This window comes from Notechis scutatus, chromosome 2, assembly GCF_049901735.1.
Source record: "Notechis scutatus isolate UNSWTSFEM ecotype Mainland chromosome 2, rNotScu1.2, whole genome shotgun sequence".
Lineage (NCBI taxonomy): Eukaryota > Metazoa > Chordata > Lepidosauria > Squamata > Elapidae > Notechis > Notechis scutatus.
The window spans coordinates 268,101,760-268,118,769 of NC_142010.1; the positions used below are offsets into that span (position 1 = coordinate 268,101,760).

Sequence of the window (17,010 nt, forward strand, 5' to 3'; positions counted from 1 at the left end):
CTGCACGGCTTACGAGATGCACCTGATCATCTTAGCAGAGGCAATTTGCTGCAAGGGGGGGGGGGGGGCGGGGAGCGGCAAAGCAATTAGCTCCCTTCCTCTGAAGGCAGAAGAGGAGGGCGAGAGCCGGTTCTGACCACTGGAGGCGGCGTCACTCCCAGACCCGTTTCTGACCTAGGGAAATGGCGAACGTGACCTGGGCATGAGGGAGACCATCCTCCCCGCTCCCTTCCGATGGCGTTGGAGGTTCCGGTGCTGCTCCCTGTCTCAGCAAGGAAGGAGCTCCTGCCACGACAGGCACCGGCTGGGCCCTGCTGGGCTTTGGGAGGAGCTGGCGGTGCTCAGCCTGCGCTTGGGACCACCCATCGTAGGCAGCCTCTGACTGGGGTCTCCAGGGCTTCCGCTGCAGAAATACCCCCCCAGGACAGAGAGTGAATCTGACCGAGCCTTTGATTAGGGTGAAAAGAGCAGCCAGGGCAGCTGTCCTGGCGCTCCTGGGAAGGAACCTCTGCAGGGCTCCAACAAAGCCACCGGAATGGGCTCCAAGTGGGGATCTGGCTCTGCGGGTCCTGCAAGTTCCCCAAGGCCTGACTTGGTTACCTGGAAGAGCTTGAGTGGGCCCAGTGCCCAGGAGGCAGCCTTGGCCACTTGGGCATCCGATCAGTCCTCTAGCCAGGGCCCCCTGGGAGAGGAGGAGGAGTGCTTAGGGCCAGGGACTACAGAAATAGCCCTGATCAAATTATGTGGCAGCTGTTACAAATATACCAGTTAAGCTCAGGAGGACAGGAATGAAAAGGTGCCCCTGCTGGGCTCTCTTTAGTATGGGGGTGGGGGAGAAGCTCACGGGCTTGGAGACACTGTGATTAATGGCCTATATAAACAGAGGCGGGGTGCAGCTTCTGGGGCCTGTTTCCTGGCGGGGCAATACCAGGCCTTGGACTGAGGGAGACGTCCATGCAGACAAAAGGCCCTCGCCAGCTCCAAAGGCATCAGGCTTTTGCCTTGCCTCCGCCCCTTCCTTCTTGAGACGGGGTGTAGCTCTGGAAAAAGTGGGCTGCGTGGAGCCCTTCCGGTTTCAGGGTGCAGCACTGAGGCTGATCAACCCCATGCCTGTAGGGCAGGTGGCCCCTGGCAGCAGAAGGATATCCAATGGGTTGGATCTGCCCCAAGCAGCCGCCTCCCCTTAGAGGAGAGCCCCATAACCTGCCCTGAGATACAGCCCAAGCAAGCACGCTTAGCAGAGCCACGGGTGCCAATCCCCACGTTACTCTCAGGCGGAGCATGCTAGTAGGCCAGCCAATGCACTGGCACACTGGCATGGTCTTCATCCGAAGCCACGAAGGTCTAAAAGGCAAGCCGAGCAGGCCTCCCATTCTAGCAGGAGGGACTCAACGACAGGTGTGGCCGAAGGCAAGGCAGAAAAGCCACACCCACCCACTCTGTGGAAGGTTCCTCCTTTTCTTTAAGACCCCCAGTTCGAATCCTGCTGGCTTGTAGCTGCCGAATGTGGCTGTATGATTGAGGCGGTCCCTCCCAGGCACCCTGGTAAATGCCCACTGGCTTTCTCCCTTTCTAATGTGTTTTCAGCTCAGCCGGCTGGAATTCAGAGTGAGGCCGCCCTGCACCAGCTGCTCTGTGCCCATGGGGCAAGGGTGTAAAATACCAGCTGGTTTAGGAGTCTCTGCTGTCCACCCAGAGGTCAAAGCTCCTCCACCCCCCACCCCTCTGAGTTGGAGTGCAGAGCTGTCTGGCCTCAGGCAGTTCATGTGTGTGTGTGTGTCTCTCTGGAGGGAGATGCCCCCGCCCAGCCACTGACCCTCATGGAGTTTTAGACTACATTTTAGGGAACCTCCCTAATTGGCCAAACAGGAGGGGAGGGGAATTCCCAGGTGAAGCTACCAAACAAACTCTCACCAAGGTTGAAGCTTGGCTCATAAGCCCTTCACGTGAAACTCAGAGGTGCGCAAACAGAGCTGGCGCCTTAATGTTTACAGACCTTAAATTTGGGGCCTGAGCGATCCCGTCCCCTCGTCGCTCTCTGCGCAAATGCAATTGAGAGTTTATCTTTGCAACCGCCGCACAAAGCTGGTTGGGCGCATCCGGGTCTCCTGGCCACAAGCCCTCCCCGCCTTTCCCTGACGCCAAGCAAGCCGAGCAGTTCCGCGGAAGGCTGGAGAAAAACCAGGCGGGGGCGGGAGGGGAGAGATCGGTGCCGGCGAGACCCTGCTCGGGTGAGCCGACGGCGAGTCCCCCGCCCCGCCAGGCGCCCACTCGCCCGGCCCTGCGGGACCCGTCGCGGAAAGGCTATCCGGGGCGGCGCTGCGCAGGGGCTGAGCTGCGCGCCGCCTTCGGCCAAACGGAGAAGCCGGCGAGCGAAGGAGCGCGACGCAGACCTGGCCCCGCGCGGGAGGCCTGCAATCCGCAGCGAGGGAGGCCGGCCGGCCCGCGCCGCCCAGGTGGCGGAGAGAGCGGAGCCGCCGCCTTCGAAGCAGCGCAGCCAACGCCGAGGCGGTTCCGGCAGGAGGGAGCCGGGCCGGGCCCCTCCGCGGAAGCAGGAAGGCCTTTTCCTTCCAGCGCGAGCGGCAGCGCCAGGAGGCCGACCCGCTTGACGGAGAAACGGCTCGGGGCAGAGACCTCGGCCCGGCGAATAGAAGATAGAACCCTTGGGCTGGAAGGGACCTTGGAGGTCTTCTAGTCCAACCTCTGTTCAAGGCAGGAGGGTTGTCCAGTCTATTTTTGAAAATCTCCAAGAATGGAGCACAACTCTGATGGATCTCACTGGCCACAGGTTTCTCCCGATTTGTAAGCTGGAGCTCTCTCTGAGCAGCTTCCACCCATTGCTTCTTGTCCTGCCCTCTGGTGCAGTAAGGACCCCATTTGTTCCGACTGGGCTGCCCCCCCACCCCCCACAATTGCAGCTAGAAGGCTCCCCTGCTCCTGGCTGGGCCTTGTCTCCCTGTTTTGGGTCCCTGGGCTCTGGAGACCTCTCCTGCCAGGTTGCACACCTGAACACTGAAACACTTGTGAAGACTCCTTTTTTGTCCTGGCCGTGAAAGGGAAACCTGCCATAATTCTGCTCTGCAGAGTCCAAGCAGCAAAAGCTGCTTTTGAGGAGGGCAAATGTGATTTTCAGAATAAAAATGAGATTGCAGGGAACACATAACACGGCTTAATGGAGTCATGAATACAAAGACAATCCTCCGTGAAAGACGATGGTGATCTCCAGGGAAATGGCAGCCGCCACTTCTTGCAGAGTCTGAATGCTTTCATTTATTTATCAATTGATAGCGCTCCCCATCCCACAAGAAGCAGTAAACACATCTCACCTGCTCACACACACACGAGGGGCACCCAAAATCTGGCCAGGCCCCCAAGGCCTCAGGCTGGATGGCGAAGCCAGGTCTTGAGGAATCTCTGGGGAATAAGGGATGGAGCTGACCTCACTTGGGGGGGGGGGGGGAAGGCTGCCTCCTTGGCCTTCCCACTGGGGCTCCCTGCAAGAGGGAACTCCTGGACGAGCACATCAACTGGGGAGAAATGCTCCCACAAATAGCCCAGCCACATGGGCCACGTTACCACAATATGCTCAACCAGACCAGGAAAGGCCCAAAGACATGTTAAACTTGGTTTGTTTTAACCTTGGTTAGCTACTATCCAGTAGTGAGCTTTGAAGTCTCTTCTGCAAATGCTGTTGCCCACCAGGAAGGGCCTATGGATGGCTGAACAGTTTTTGCCAAGCCAGGACTGGCATTCCAGGCACCCTGAGGCAGACATTTGCCCTCCCGGAGGGAAGGCACAGAAGGTCAAGAGCAAAGGGCCACATGATGCCCAGCAGCCCTTCGCCCTGGGAAGGAAGGCCGCGGGGGAGCCTCCACCTCTGCTTGCCCTCCAGGCCCAGAGCTGGGGTTCCCAGCAGTGCCTCCCCCCTCCAGCACTTGTCCCAGGCAGCCTGGTTGTGAGGATGGGGATCTGGGGTATGATCTCAGGAGGAGGTGGGGGTGGGGTGGGGGTTTCTGCTTTCCTAAGAATGCAAGGTCCCCCTCTCTAGGGAAAGAAGCTGGGGGCGGACCACGGAGCCCACACTCAACCCCCAGCTGCAAAGATTCCCTCCAGCTGGTAGCACAAACTCCGCCTAGGGCTGTTTTCAGCCTCCTTTCCTCCTTGCCAGGTGCCCTGCCCCTAAGGTCACATGGAGGGCAGAGGTGGGCCTGGCTCTGTGCCAGGGCGGTAGGTATGAGGAGAGAAGGTGGGGCTGCACATCAGCTGAGCTGCACCTGGGACTAAGTCCTCTGCCCGGGAGGCACCGTTTCCGGAAGTGTGGGCAGAGAAATGCCAGCTCTTGAGTTGCATCTGAAGACAGTCCTGCCAGGTAATGGGCACCACAGGATATGCGGGCAAATTTACCACCCACTTTAGTAGATCTGAATGTGCTGAAGTAACAGACTGGTCAGTTGTGGCTGAAATAAGGAGAGAGAGAGAGCAACCTCTTGACATGCACTAAATGCCAGTTTTGGTTAAACGTGGTTATCCGAACAACCTGATCTTCTAGTTTATCCTTCAAAACCACAGCCTGCAAAGTGTGACTGCATTCTCACAATCAAGGAAGCCCCTGGCAAGTTGCTGGCCTTGTGATTTCATGCAATGGGTGAAGTGGGGGAAGGGCCTCTGGCTGAATCCAGCTTCGCTCTGGACTTCTTCCTTGGAGCTGGGCGGGCGCAGCCTCCAAGGAGCACGGCTAGCTTAGTCAAGCGAGCCCAGCAGGCCAAGAGCCAACCGGCCTCCCTCACAATCCGAGGGATTTCAGAAAAGGAAGCCAAGCGCCTGCCAGAGCAGCCAAAGAGCCAAATGACGGCGAGGAGGAAGGGCGTGAGGTCAAGTCTGAGCTATTGAGCCGCAGGGGATCAGGGACTTTTGACCGGCTGCTCCAGAGGGAGCCATCTTGGCTCTCTAAGCCAACATCCTGAGCCAACCAGGAGGAAAAGCCGAGGACTCCCTCTTCGCTCTGCCTTCTTCTTTGTTCCCTCGGGCGGAACAGCAGAATCATCTGGACGCTTCACAAGAGCAGAGGCAGCACCACAATAAGGAGCACCAGCAATGCAAGGGTTGGAAAAAAAACGGCCCTGTGCAGAGAAGGAAGCCAGGATGTGTGTCCAAGGTAGGACTGGGCTCTTCTCCTGAAGAGACTATTGTTTGCTCCTAATAAAGGAATGCAGCAAAAGGTAATGTAATGCGTGGAAGCCAACTTCCTCAAGGGCTCCCTCACCCGTAAGCATTTGTCTTCCCCTTTAAGGGCACATGGCGTGCTTACAAATCAACGAACAGCTTCAAAGCCCTCTCCGGTCATTGGGATCAAGGGTTCCTGCAGCTGCTCCCTGCCTGGGTCCTGCAAGGCCAGGCTTCCCCACAGGAAGGCCCTCTTCTGGGCCACCTGGTAGGCCTGGGGGCTCTCAGTCTTCTCCTGAGCTCTGCTGCTGTCTCCTGCTCTGCCTCCTATGCCAAGGGTGGGGTGGGGGGGGGCACCCAGGTGACCTGAAGGAAGCTCAGCCACTGTCCGGCTAATGGCTTTTCAGGTCCAGCGGGGTATTAACCATGAAGCAGACGAAGCATCTGCTTAGGGGGCACCACAAAGTGGAGGAGATGGCTTCGTTTGCACCGTATGCACCAAGATTGGTCAGTGCTCAGGGCACCAGTGAGCCTTCATCCGCCACTGCTCAGCTCCAGCTGCAGGGCATGAATGGGCTCCTGGAGGGCCAGGCTCAGCTCCTTGAAAGGCCTCGGGAGTTACGGGACCACCCTGTATCCACAGTCATAGAAGCCAACTTTGCTCAAATCGGGGGGCCTGACGGATGGGAGAGTGAAGAACTCACCACTCATCTGTGGCAGTCTGTTCCTCTGGCTACTAACCCTTCCTCCTGTTCCTCCCGATGTTTAGCTTCAACTTTCTTCCTTGCGGTCTTGACTCCGTGGCTTCTGGCCTCTGGGCAACGGAACTTCAGATGCCGCCAGTCCTTTCCTCTGCAGGCTAAATGCTTCCTCGTCGGTCTTGGTTGCTGGCCTCTTCTGAAGTCCTCCCTGAATTTGCTCCCGTTGGCCATCTCCCCTCTGCCTAGCCGGGCTTCGGTCAAGGCAGGAAAGGGGAACCCCTGGAGCTGGAAGACAAGGCTCTGCCCTCCTTCCTCACCTCAGGGGCTGGGAAGGGGAGTCAGGTCCCCACTTGCTCCTGTCCCCATTTGTAGCCTGCAGCCCTCAGCCTGGGTTCTGCCTGCAGAGTCCAGAGAAGGGGTTTTGAGGTGCCCCCCGGCTCCACTGGTGAAGCAGAGGTGGGCAGAGAGTGTGGCAGCTCCCAGCCAGGGGACCTCAAAGGCCCCAAGGAAGAAACCACCCCAGAAATTCCCAGTTCCCTTGGTCAAATGGGATCAGCAGAGGGGAAGGGAATGTGCCCGAGCAGCCAGCAGCTGCTACCAGGAACCCTGGAGGGCCCTGGCGTCACCCAGCCCCACTGGAAAGCCATTTGATAGGCATCTTCCACAGATCAGCCTCACGCACCTCCCCCCTGTCTTTGCTATCCCCCCTCACACACACACACACACACACACACACACACACGCACAATTCCCCTTCTCTAGAAGTTGCCAGGATCCTGTTCTCGGCCTCTGCCTAAGCGCCAAGTGCCTCCTGGGCCTTAAGAGCCGGCTGCTCCTGGCTTGCCTGCCTTCATTTCTCCAGCTGTGTGGAGTAGAACCGTCTGCAACCTTCTAAGGGCGCCCCACACCCCACGCACTGTATAAAAGCACAGTGTGGTGCTGGCCGTGTTGTCTCTTTGCCACAGCCGCACACACACTAGGTCACTGTTTCCACTAAGCTCCGGTTCCACAAGGTCTCTCCTGGCCAGTCGAGGCCCACTCCTCTCCCCCCCCCCACTTGGTCCTCCCTAAATGGTTGGGGGCTGCCAATCAGTTCAGTTCCCTGCTTCCTGTTGAAGCCCCGCCCCCAGGATTCAAGCAGCCCCTGGGAGGCCCCAGCTGTTGACCTAAGGAGGACCTGGGGAGGAGAGCCCCCTGCCCCCTCCAACCAAGCCAAGGGAAGCCTGAAGCCACAGGCAGAAAACCCCAGCCTGGTTTCCCCTTCATCCCGCCAGGGAGTCTCTGAGCAACTGCCTTGGTGTGCTGCGCCCAGCGGGTCGCCTTCTCCCCTTGAGCCCCGGGTGAAGTGGCGCAGGAGCCCAGCCTCAGTGTCTTGTGCCGACCCAGACGAGGACCCAGACGAGGACGAGGCCATTCGGAAAGCGGGGGAAAGGCCTCCTCCCCCACGCTTCTTTCTTCTGCCCTGGACGCTTCCAGGCACCTGCCTCTCTGCTCACAGGATCCTGGGGTGGATTGGCTTGATTCAGAAGCTCAGCTGCCGTTTCCTAGATCTCCTTAATTGGTCCATTTTCTCTTGGTCGCTTCAGTCTGGAGTAGTTCAGTCCGCAGGGTCAGTTTGTTCTGCAAATACCGATGACCCATGACGGGACCCTTTAAATGTGCGAAGCTGGTTTCAGGTACAGCACCGTCAGCAAGGGGACTTTCCTCTAAACTGCTAAGGTGTAGGGAACATATCTTGGCTTGTTACAGATTTTGGGTTGCCTAGGATAACATAAGCATGTTTGGGGTAAAAGTGGGCTCAGGTGCAATGCAGCAATGGATCATTTGAGCCTGTGGCCTGGAGGCCATGAAGGCTGTTCACCTAGTCTACGCTTCCTGTAGGTTACTAACCAGGGTCATGGAAAGCCTTGGTTGACCGAAGGCACTGTGGATAACAGAAGCCCCTCGGAAGAAGCCCTCCAAAGACTCGGCGTGTAAGGGGGGTGAATGGCGAAGGAAAAGAGAGGAATGGGGGTCTGTGAAATGGTGAGGGAAAGGGGAAGGCGCAACACAGATAAAGGATGCCGATTCGACCTTATGAAGCAACGAATAGATTCAGGGAACTTAACCCAGACGGCCTAAACATGTTGGAGAGGAGGAACTAAGGTTGTGTGTGTTGTGGGTGTGCATGCATCTATTTTCATACGCTTCAGTGAATGCTGATCACCAAAGAACGGGAAATTAATTTTGGGGGAAATTGAGTAACACCCTGAATTAATTTGAAAGAATTTTCTCCTAGAGGACTGGAGTGGATTGGGGAGGGGGGAGACGAGGCCAAGATACAAGAGCAGTGGAGAGGAGGGCAGGAGGCCTTGGGGGCACTTCTGCTTGGGGGACGTCTCCTTGTTTCAGGTAGGAGAGCCCAGCCGCCCCGCTGCGAACTGGGGTGACCAAGGGAAGGTGTATCTGGAGGCACAACAGGTTCGGCAGTTTGTGGCCAAAGACTGAGTGATTAGTGAGCTTCTGAAGGGCAGCCAGAGGTTCCGAATGTGGGATCTTGGGAAAAAAGCAGCAGAAACGCTGGAACAGCTGCCAGAACTCTTGCTGGATGGACTCTCCCAACAGGGCGAGGAGGGGAAATGGGGGGAGGTGGGAGTTGCTGGGTTAGGGTGGAAAGGCCCTGTTGCAAGGTAACCAAGTTGTGAGGGGGTAGTGGGAAATGGGAAGGAGGAGGTTGGGTGGCTCAGTTAAAGTGGGTTTTCTGTAAGATGATCCCTAATTGTAGCATTGCAACTAGGCTCCTTCTTCCCACCTTCCACTAACCCCCCACCCCCTTCTCTCTCTAGACAACCCACATCACAGGGTTGTTGTGTGGGAAAATGGGAAGAGGAAGGTGCGTGGATATGTTCCACCACTTCCAGTCATTTCTAAAAATAAGGAAGCCGGGATTAAAACCAACGGTTCCCTGGTCCTTCCTGCAAATGCCTTCGGCTGGGCAACCTCCTGGGGGCTCCGGACCCTGCTGGTCCCTTCCACCGTGTGGAAGATTCCTATTCCTGATGGAAGAGGCGCCTATGGGGCAGTCTGAAAGCCCCCCCCCCAGCCCTACGGATTTGCAGGGCCCATCAACCGGGTGCCCCTGCTCTCCCTCCCCAGCCTTTCGGGGGCATTACAACCCCGACGTCCACCGGGGGCCTTGGAGCCTCTACCTCTGGGACGTCCAGGTCGAGATCGGCCAGCGGGAGAGCCCATCCGGGCCTCCTCCCGGAAAGACGGAGGCGGTCGAGCAGGCAGGTAGGCAGGCCGGCCGTAGCGGCTGCCAGGGTTCCCATCGGGCCGTCCCCGGCGGCTTCCTGCCCGCCCCAATGACAAAGCAGCTCCAGCGGCCGCCAAGATGGAGGGGCGCAGCTGCAGTAGGCCGACGGATCGATAGGTGCCTCCGGGGCCGGGCGGCGACGCCCAGGGAAGAGCTGGCGCCGTCCGGCAGTTGGCTGCCCGGCCCTTCCCCGCGGCAGGCCTCGCCCCCTCCCGCCCGCGTCCCAAGCCCCGTCGAAGGAAAGTCCGGCCCTGCGGCTGGCACGGAGCTCAAGGTCTCCGCGGGAGGAGGAACGGCGAGCCCCGGCCGCGATGGCGCTGCGCTCCGGGCGCCGGGCTGGGCAAGTCATCGCCGCCGATGCCGCCTCCGCCCCCCTTCCGTCCCGGCTCTCACCTCGCCCATTAGCTCGGATGAACTGGACGGCCGCGTCCGGGTCCCCCGCTTCGTCGCCGGCGGCGCTGCCGTTGTCGCGGGGCGCGTAGATGTGGTACCCGAGGACCAGGTTGGCGCGGCGCAGCTCCTCGTAGACGCCCTCGATGGTGAAGTAGAAGGGGCGGTCGTCGGTCTTGTGGTCGACGTAGAGCAGGGCGGCGCGCGAGCTCCAGTTGAAGTGCCCGTGCAGGTGGGCCACGAAGGCGCCCAGCTTGGAGGCGGACGGGCCGACGCGCACCATGGTGCTGTAGTGCTCCTGCTTGTGGCTGAAGTCGGCGGCCACGGCGCCGGCGGTGATCAGCGGCAGGCTCCAGTGCGAGGCGAAGCGGCCCACGGCGGCCGCCGGGTACACGCAGCCCGGCCCCAGCAGCACGTCCGGGTTGTAGTAAAGCTTCAGATCGACGGCCTTGAGCGGCGCCACCGACTCGGAGCAGGCGCCGTTCAGCTCGGACGTGGCGATCACTTTCCGCACCGCCAGCCCGGCGGCCCGCAGCGCCGGCGCCAGCGCTTCCAGGGCCAGGTCCACGGCGGGGCCCACGCGCGGCAGCGCCCACGGGTAGTTGGGGTTCTCCTTGGGCAGCACCATGGCCACCGTCAGGACGGTCGGGGCCGGCGCGCTGCCGTTGGCGCCGGGAGGCGGGTTGGCGCCGGGCGCGAAAGTGGCCGAGGCGGCCAGCAGCAGCAGCAGCAGCAGCAGCGGGGGCGGCGAGGCCATGGGGGCGGCCGGGAGCGGCTGAAGGAATGCGCTCGCTCGCCCGCTCGGCTCGACTCGGCTCCTCCGCGACCGTCGCCGCCAGATCCCTCTGCGGGGCGGGATGTCCCGCGCTCTCCCCAGAGAGGCCGCCCCAGCCGCCCACCCTCCCCTCCCTCCGGATGCGTTGCCCGCGCCAGGAGGAGAGGTGGGCGGGCAGCGCCCCCTGGCGCCTCCCTCGGCCTCCTCGGGCACCAGCAGCCCGGGCGAGGCGGGCCATCCGCGGCGCCGTTGCTTTTGTCCGATCGCCCGGCCGGCCCTGGGTCCGCAGAGCAGAGCCGGACGGCGCCCCCGCGCTTCAGGAAAGGCCCTGGGGCTTCAGACAGCGGCGGATCCTTTCGCCACCGCCCTCGGCCGCAGAGGGAGGCTCCCCCGGATAGATTCGGCCCCGCCGCAGCGCCCGAGCGGGAGCCGAGCCCGGCCGCCCAAGGAGGAAAGCGGGCAAGCAACTTGCGAGGGGGGAAGGCGGGTTCTCCCGGAAGGGGCCAAGAGGGGCCGTGGGGGGAAACGGTGCCTCTCGTCCCCCTTCCGGGGGGAGGGCTCCCCGTCAGAGTCCGGAGGCTGCGTGCCATCTGGAGCTGGCCGGCTCCTCCTGCCAGGCGCCCGTCCTGCTCCCAGCCGTGCCAGGTGGGAATGTTGGCTGCAAAGCCCCGGGGAGCTCCGGTGGAGGAGAGTTTGCCTCAAGGACCCTGGCGGGAATGGGTTTCCAGGAGAGAAGAGAGGCGCCACACACAGCCCCCGAGCCTCCGAAACAGCTGGCTTGGGCTCCAGGCCGATGGCAGCGGCTGGCCTCCTCAGAATAAGCAAATTGGGCAAAGGATGGTTGTGGAGCCAATCAGCTGGCAGCCCTCAGATGCCAAGCCCCAAGTAGGCCTTTGCTGTGCAGAAAGACCTCAGCTGCCTTTTGCGTCTCCCACCCCTGGCCCAGCCCCTTCTGGTCCCGCTCTGCAGGCGTTGGGGTCAAACAGCTCCATTTGAGCAAAGTAGCCTTTTCCATGTCCTCTGGGTATGACAAGAGCGGCCTTGGAGACCATCTAGTCAAACCACCTGCCCAGCGCAGCACAGGAGTCTACTTTTGCTCCGCCTTAACATCTCCAGGGACCGGGCATCTGTAGGCTCCTGGGCAGCCTCTTCCACAACTTTCTCTTTTTTAAAAAATTATAATATTTTTTTTTTTACACATCTCTTCAAGTGAGCAACGTGATTCCAGGTTACAACATTTATACACAGTCATAATTAGATTTCCAACTTTCTTATCCAATTTCATATCAAATCATTATCTATTCCACTGATCTTTAAATTCTCACTTCATATTTCAATTCATTAATTCAATATCAAAAACATTTCATCCTCACATATATTTTCCAGTCTTTATCCCCTATTATTTCTATTTTCAGCTTACCACCTATTTTATTTTACATTATGCATTATTATCTTCATTAACGTTCTCAAAGCTGATGTATAATAAAGAAACAAAAAAAGGGAAAAAATGAAATAAAACTAATATATTCAGTATCCACATGGTATATCCCCCAATCTATAATAAATCTTATATTTATTCCAGATATATTCATATAATCTTTCCATAATATAATATTCTCATTACAAATACTTTACTTTCCACTGTAATCCTTTCTGGTTTACCATATTCTCTATTTTCTCATATCCTTTATATAATCAATTACATTTTCTATTTCATGTCCAATATAAAATGTATACAATAAAGAAAAAGAAAAAAAGAGAAAATTAAGTTTCCTTTTTGTTTCAATTTAGCCAAGTTTAACCTATAAAATTTTATTTAATTTTCATTCCACCCTTTCTGGTCATAATAGCATTTTTTCGAGTTTACCATATTCTCTGTTTTTCTAATATCATTTGAATAATCAATTACATTATTTAATGTATATGTATATAAAAAGTAGGGTTTGATAACAATAAAACCATCTTAATTTATTTTACTCTATCATCATTTTTCTCATGTATAATTATATAACAATCTTAAGGTAATTCCCAATAAGTTTTAAACTTCAAATCTCCCCAATCTATATTTCTAAAAAAAAAAACAACAACAAACACACATTTCCATGTGGCATCCCCCCTTTATATTATCATTAACCCTTATCTCTAAATCTCTCGGCCTTATAGTTTTTTATAGTTCTAACCAGCTTTCTCTTTTCTAAGTTTCTATGCTTTCTAAGCTTTCCTCTTGACTCCTCTATTTCCCTCTAGTATGGTTTTTATTTTCATCTGCCAATCCCTTATTTTCCCCCCACCCTTTCCTGTTCTCTCTTTTGAAGTTACTTCTTATACTGCTGCTTTTTCTTCTGTTTAGTCTTGGGTGTGTTTTCCCTTTTAATTATGACATCTATCATCAATGTCTTGATTTTTATTCCTTTCATGTCTTTTTGCAATGTCCCTTGTTCTTTGTGCTCTTCTTAGCTGTTTTCCTCTTCTTTTAACTCCTCCTCCTTGAATTTTCTGTTCTTCTGTGAACTGCATCACCATTAATTTTTCTGCCAGTTATGTCCAATAATTCCATTCTTTCTTTTAACATTCCTCTCACGGTTTGCAGTTCCAACTTGATTTTTTTTGCTTATTTCTTCCTTTTTAAAAATCAGTTTAGTTATTCTTTATTTTATTAAAGTCAGAGTCTTTTATTTTAGTCCTTGCCAAAGATATCCGTTTATCTCAATTCCTCGTGGTAGTCCGTCTCCTTGTCACAATCAACACCAAACAGTCCCAATATATTATCTTTTCTTGTCCCTTCGCTACAATCCTTTTTTTTTTTTTTTTTGTTAGTACTTCTGGGGTTATTGTTATAAAGTCTTTTATTTCATTTCTCATTCACAAATTTATAAGACCAGTAATTTTCCATAAAGTCATATGGGGAAAAATGCCTTTAACCATTAGATGGTGCTCTGCATCTCTTTCCACTTTTCAAAGTTCTTTTTTCTCTTTTCAATTGTATTAATTCCATTAATTTTCAACCATTAGCTCTTTTAAATATAGTCAATTCCAGGCAAGTCCAGAATTCTGTCCAATGCCTGATTAATGTCAATTCCTGTATCTTATTCCAAATTTGGTCTCTAATTCCATTATAGTCCTTTTTTAATCCGGTTTTTTATTTACCACTTGTTTTCCATTTGCCACTGCCACACTCTTAAATGAAGGCTCTTTCCTTTTGTTTCTCGGGGTTATCAAAGAAAAATACAAAATCCTTTGCCTGGTTACACGCCACTCACCGCTTCACCGCTCCAGCACACATTGAAATCCCGGAAGCTTTCCGTCTTCAGGGCAGCCATTAAAACTGCCGCTACCTCCTGTCTTCAAGGGCAGTACACCTAGCCAGGCAGGGGAGATGCGGCTCCCCTCGACCCGGCTGGCGGTCTCCTCCTCTTCCCCCACCCCTCCGAGGTGGGTCAGATGGATCCGGTCCAGTGGTGGGATTCAAAAACTTTTACTACCGGTTCTGTGGGCATGGCTTGGTGGGCGTGGCCAGGTGATTGGGTGGGCATGGGTTTTTTTTGCAGCCCCCACCCATTTTGGGAGCTTCTTAGCCACAGAGGAGCTTCTGGGGGGCATTTTTGCTCCCCTAAGGCTCCTCTGGGACTCAGGAAGAAAAGGAACAGAGCATAGGAGGGGCACGCAGCAGCCCTCCAAGCTCCTCTTTGGGAGCTTCCTAGCCTCAGAAAAGACTCGGGGGGCATTTTTGCTCCCCCAAGGCTCCTCTAGGACTCTGGAAGGCAAAAAATGGAGGGGGGGTGCTGAGCTCCTCCCTCCATTTTTTGCCTTCCTGGGCCTTAGCAAGGAGAATCCCGGCACAACTGATCTTATCTACAGCTGATTATCAGGAGGGGAAAAAAGAAATACCTTAGGCGAATGTCAGGCAGGCAGGCGGGGTGAGTGAGCATCGAGCGGGAGGGTGACCAGGTGGGGGGCATGGCCAGCCAGAACTTACTACCGGTTCAGCGACCCACACCAAAATCTTGCTACCGGTTTCTCCCGATCCGGTATGAACTGGCTGAATACCACCACTGATCTGGTCCCGTTTGGACCCTCCAACAGGATAAGCACAGATCAAAGCTGCGAACGATCGCGGTCTTCGGTCCATCTTCAACTGAAGTGCCACTGGAGGCCCACAACTTTCTCTTGAGAGATAGTCCTGCTTCCTGCCCCACCTTGCCAGCATTCTTCCTAAAATGTAAATGGTGCCCAGAATAGTTTGGATAGAGAAGAATCATCTCATTCAATCCGGCCTCTCTTTGAAGATCTCTAATCAAGCAGGATGCACTTCCTCGGGCGGCAGCCGGTGCTGCTGTCTTCTGATACAGTCAGGAAGTTTCAGGCACTGATTACCATACCTGGAGCCCTGGCACAGGCCCTGGCTCCCACCTGTCTCCCATGGTTTCTGCCTGTCTGGGTAGTTACAAGTGGGACTGGGATGCTCCCGGGACCATCCATAAAACTGGGATCCAGGAAGGGTCCTTTTCTGCCACTCTCCTGCCCTCAAGAAGCCCAAATGGTTTCCATCCCACTCTTCTCTGGACAAACCCTTGAGTTCTGTTTTTCTCCCCAAGCTTTGGGCTAGGATGCGGGGAGGCAGCTGTGGCAGGATATAGTGGTTGTAAAGAATGTGCAATTTTCCTTCTGAATTAAGCACCGTCTTTGCTGAGTGATTGGTTTTCCTTTCTTGTGTTTATTTCTACTGTTACTCAGAGTCATCTTGTCAGAGTGTTTGCAGCGTGACTATTGTGAGACAACCCAGGAGCAAAACACAGCACACAGAGGCTTTGTCATTTAACAGCGGTATATATACAAGACAGCTATATACATACAAATATGTGGTAGGCAAATACCTGGCAACTAATCTGCAGGGAGAACTACAATGGAGACAGAACACAAGGAGACAGAGGTACGCCCTCTCATGGCCTCATATATATATAGACAGCTTCTTAAAGTGGTAAAACCTTGTGGGTCAGTCTTAAAGCAGCGATAACCATGCTGATTCATCCTCATTACAACAGCCTTACAACAGCTGGTCAGCTACTAAATCTCAATACCTTAAGACTCAATATCTTGGAGTTTTAATGTCTAGCCTGAACCTCCTTCCTGAGATTTGTCCTTGATAGGTCTGGTCCTGCTCTCTGGGTCAAGAGAGAATCATCTCATCTCTAGGCCGACCATATCCAGGTCCTTGAACGGTTCCTCATTTGGCTAGTTTCTCCTTCCGAACTCACCCCAATTCCTCTAACTCTTCCTTTTAGACTTGGGGTAGCCAGAGCTCAGCAGATACGTCTACCATCCCGAGGGGAACTTTTCTGTTGACAGAAGAGGATACACTGTCTACTGATTTGGCAACTCTTTTAAATGAGATAAGACCAGCCAGGCCTGTGTTGTTTGAACCTAACCCTAAAAACAGAATCACTTAATGAACTTTCCCTAATTCAGGTAAGTTCGGTGAAGCTGTGAAAAAGATCAAAGAGGGGGGAGGGAGCCTGGAGCAGATGGTTTGTCATCCTCTCAGCAGCTGTATTATAAACGGCATTTTACTGCCGGGGAATCCAAGGCAGGACCGGAAGCCCACAGCGAAGGCTTCCGTGGCATTTGCCAAAGTCAGTCCCTACTGAAAGAGGTCTCCTCCCCCAAAGGCCTTGTTTCATCTCCCCCCTCCCCCTTCCTGGCATCGCTTTCTCCGGCATAAATCAGGGGGGGGGGACTAATAAACACAGCAGGGAACCTCCATTACTTGCTCCTGGCCATGGGCCTCGGCTCCCTCCCCGCCCTTCTGTTATCTACAAAGGACAATCCTTTAGCTAGGAGAAATGTTTGCACCTGGAGTTTCAGGGGCTGCAACGGGAATGTCCTGATTACAAACGCACTGTGGGCTGCTAACGAAGCAGCCTGGAAGGTCCAAAACAAAATATGCATTTACCAGCAATTCTCTGACCCCTTACCTTGCTTCTTATAGAAATGTTGTGCAAAACCACAAAATTGCTGAACTGGAAGTAAGCATGTTTCAGTGAATAAGGATGGGTCTGGAAAATAACAGAAATGTACTTCTCCTTTTTGGTATAGTTTAACATAAGAAACGCCCCGGGCTAGGCTGAGGTTATGAAATGTATAAAAGCGACGCCTCAGGAAGAGCCAGGGGTTCAGAATTTGCCATGCTAAAGCTCTGAACCTTTGTGCACAAATAAAAACCTGTATTCTCCAACCTTTCGTAGTCTTGTGTCCTGATTTGGAAACAGGATCTGCTGCAACACTATGAGTGAGAGGTTGCAGGCCACATTCTTTAGCTCTCAATTCACCTGCACAGCCATTTCCCACACCGGCCTCCCCTGGCCCCTTTTGACTTCTCGGAAGGCAAACCGCGTGTCTAAGGCCAGCAGGGTTTAGTTTGTCTTCTTCTGGAAACCATGACTGAGAAGAACAACCGGCCCCTGGGCAATGCTGACCTCCTTAAGCCAAGTTCCATAGGTGAGCTGGTCCAGGTAGCCAAGTCTACAGGTGCTGGGGCTTGTTCCCTGGCCTCTGCTGAAGATCTTACTTAGCCTGGGAATGAAACATTCGGAAACCCTCCCCCCCCATAAACCTCCCCCCGTTTCCTAATCACTTTGCCAGGCCCCTTAACCCCCCCCCCCCCACTGGTTTTGCTCCCGAGGAACGGT

At 54.6% G+C, this 17,010-nt stretch overlaps 1 protein-coding gene across 1 annotated transcript in view; it reads right to left on the reverse strand.

The window, feature by feature from the left end:
- Nucleotides 1-10,400, reverse strand: part of NPR2 (natriuretic peptide receptor 2) — a 25,072-nt gene extending 14,672 nt beyond the window's left edge. Inside the window, exon 1 of the mRNA XM_087958793.1 lies at nucleotides 9,553-10,400. Within this exon, the coding sequence (XP_087814919.1) occupies nucleotides 9,553-10,306 (754 nt within the window). The 5' untranslated portion in view covers nucleotides 10,307-10,400. The remainder of the gene's footprint in view (nucleotides 1-9,552) is intronic.
- Between the last annotated feature and the right edge of the window lie 6,610 nt (nucleotides 10,401-17,010).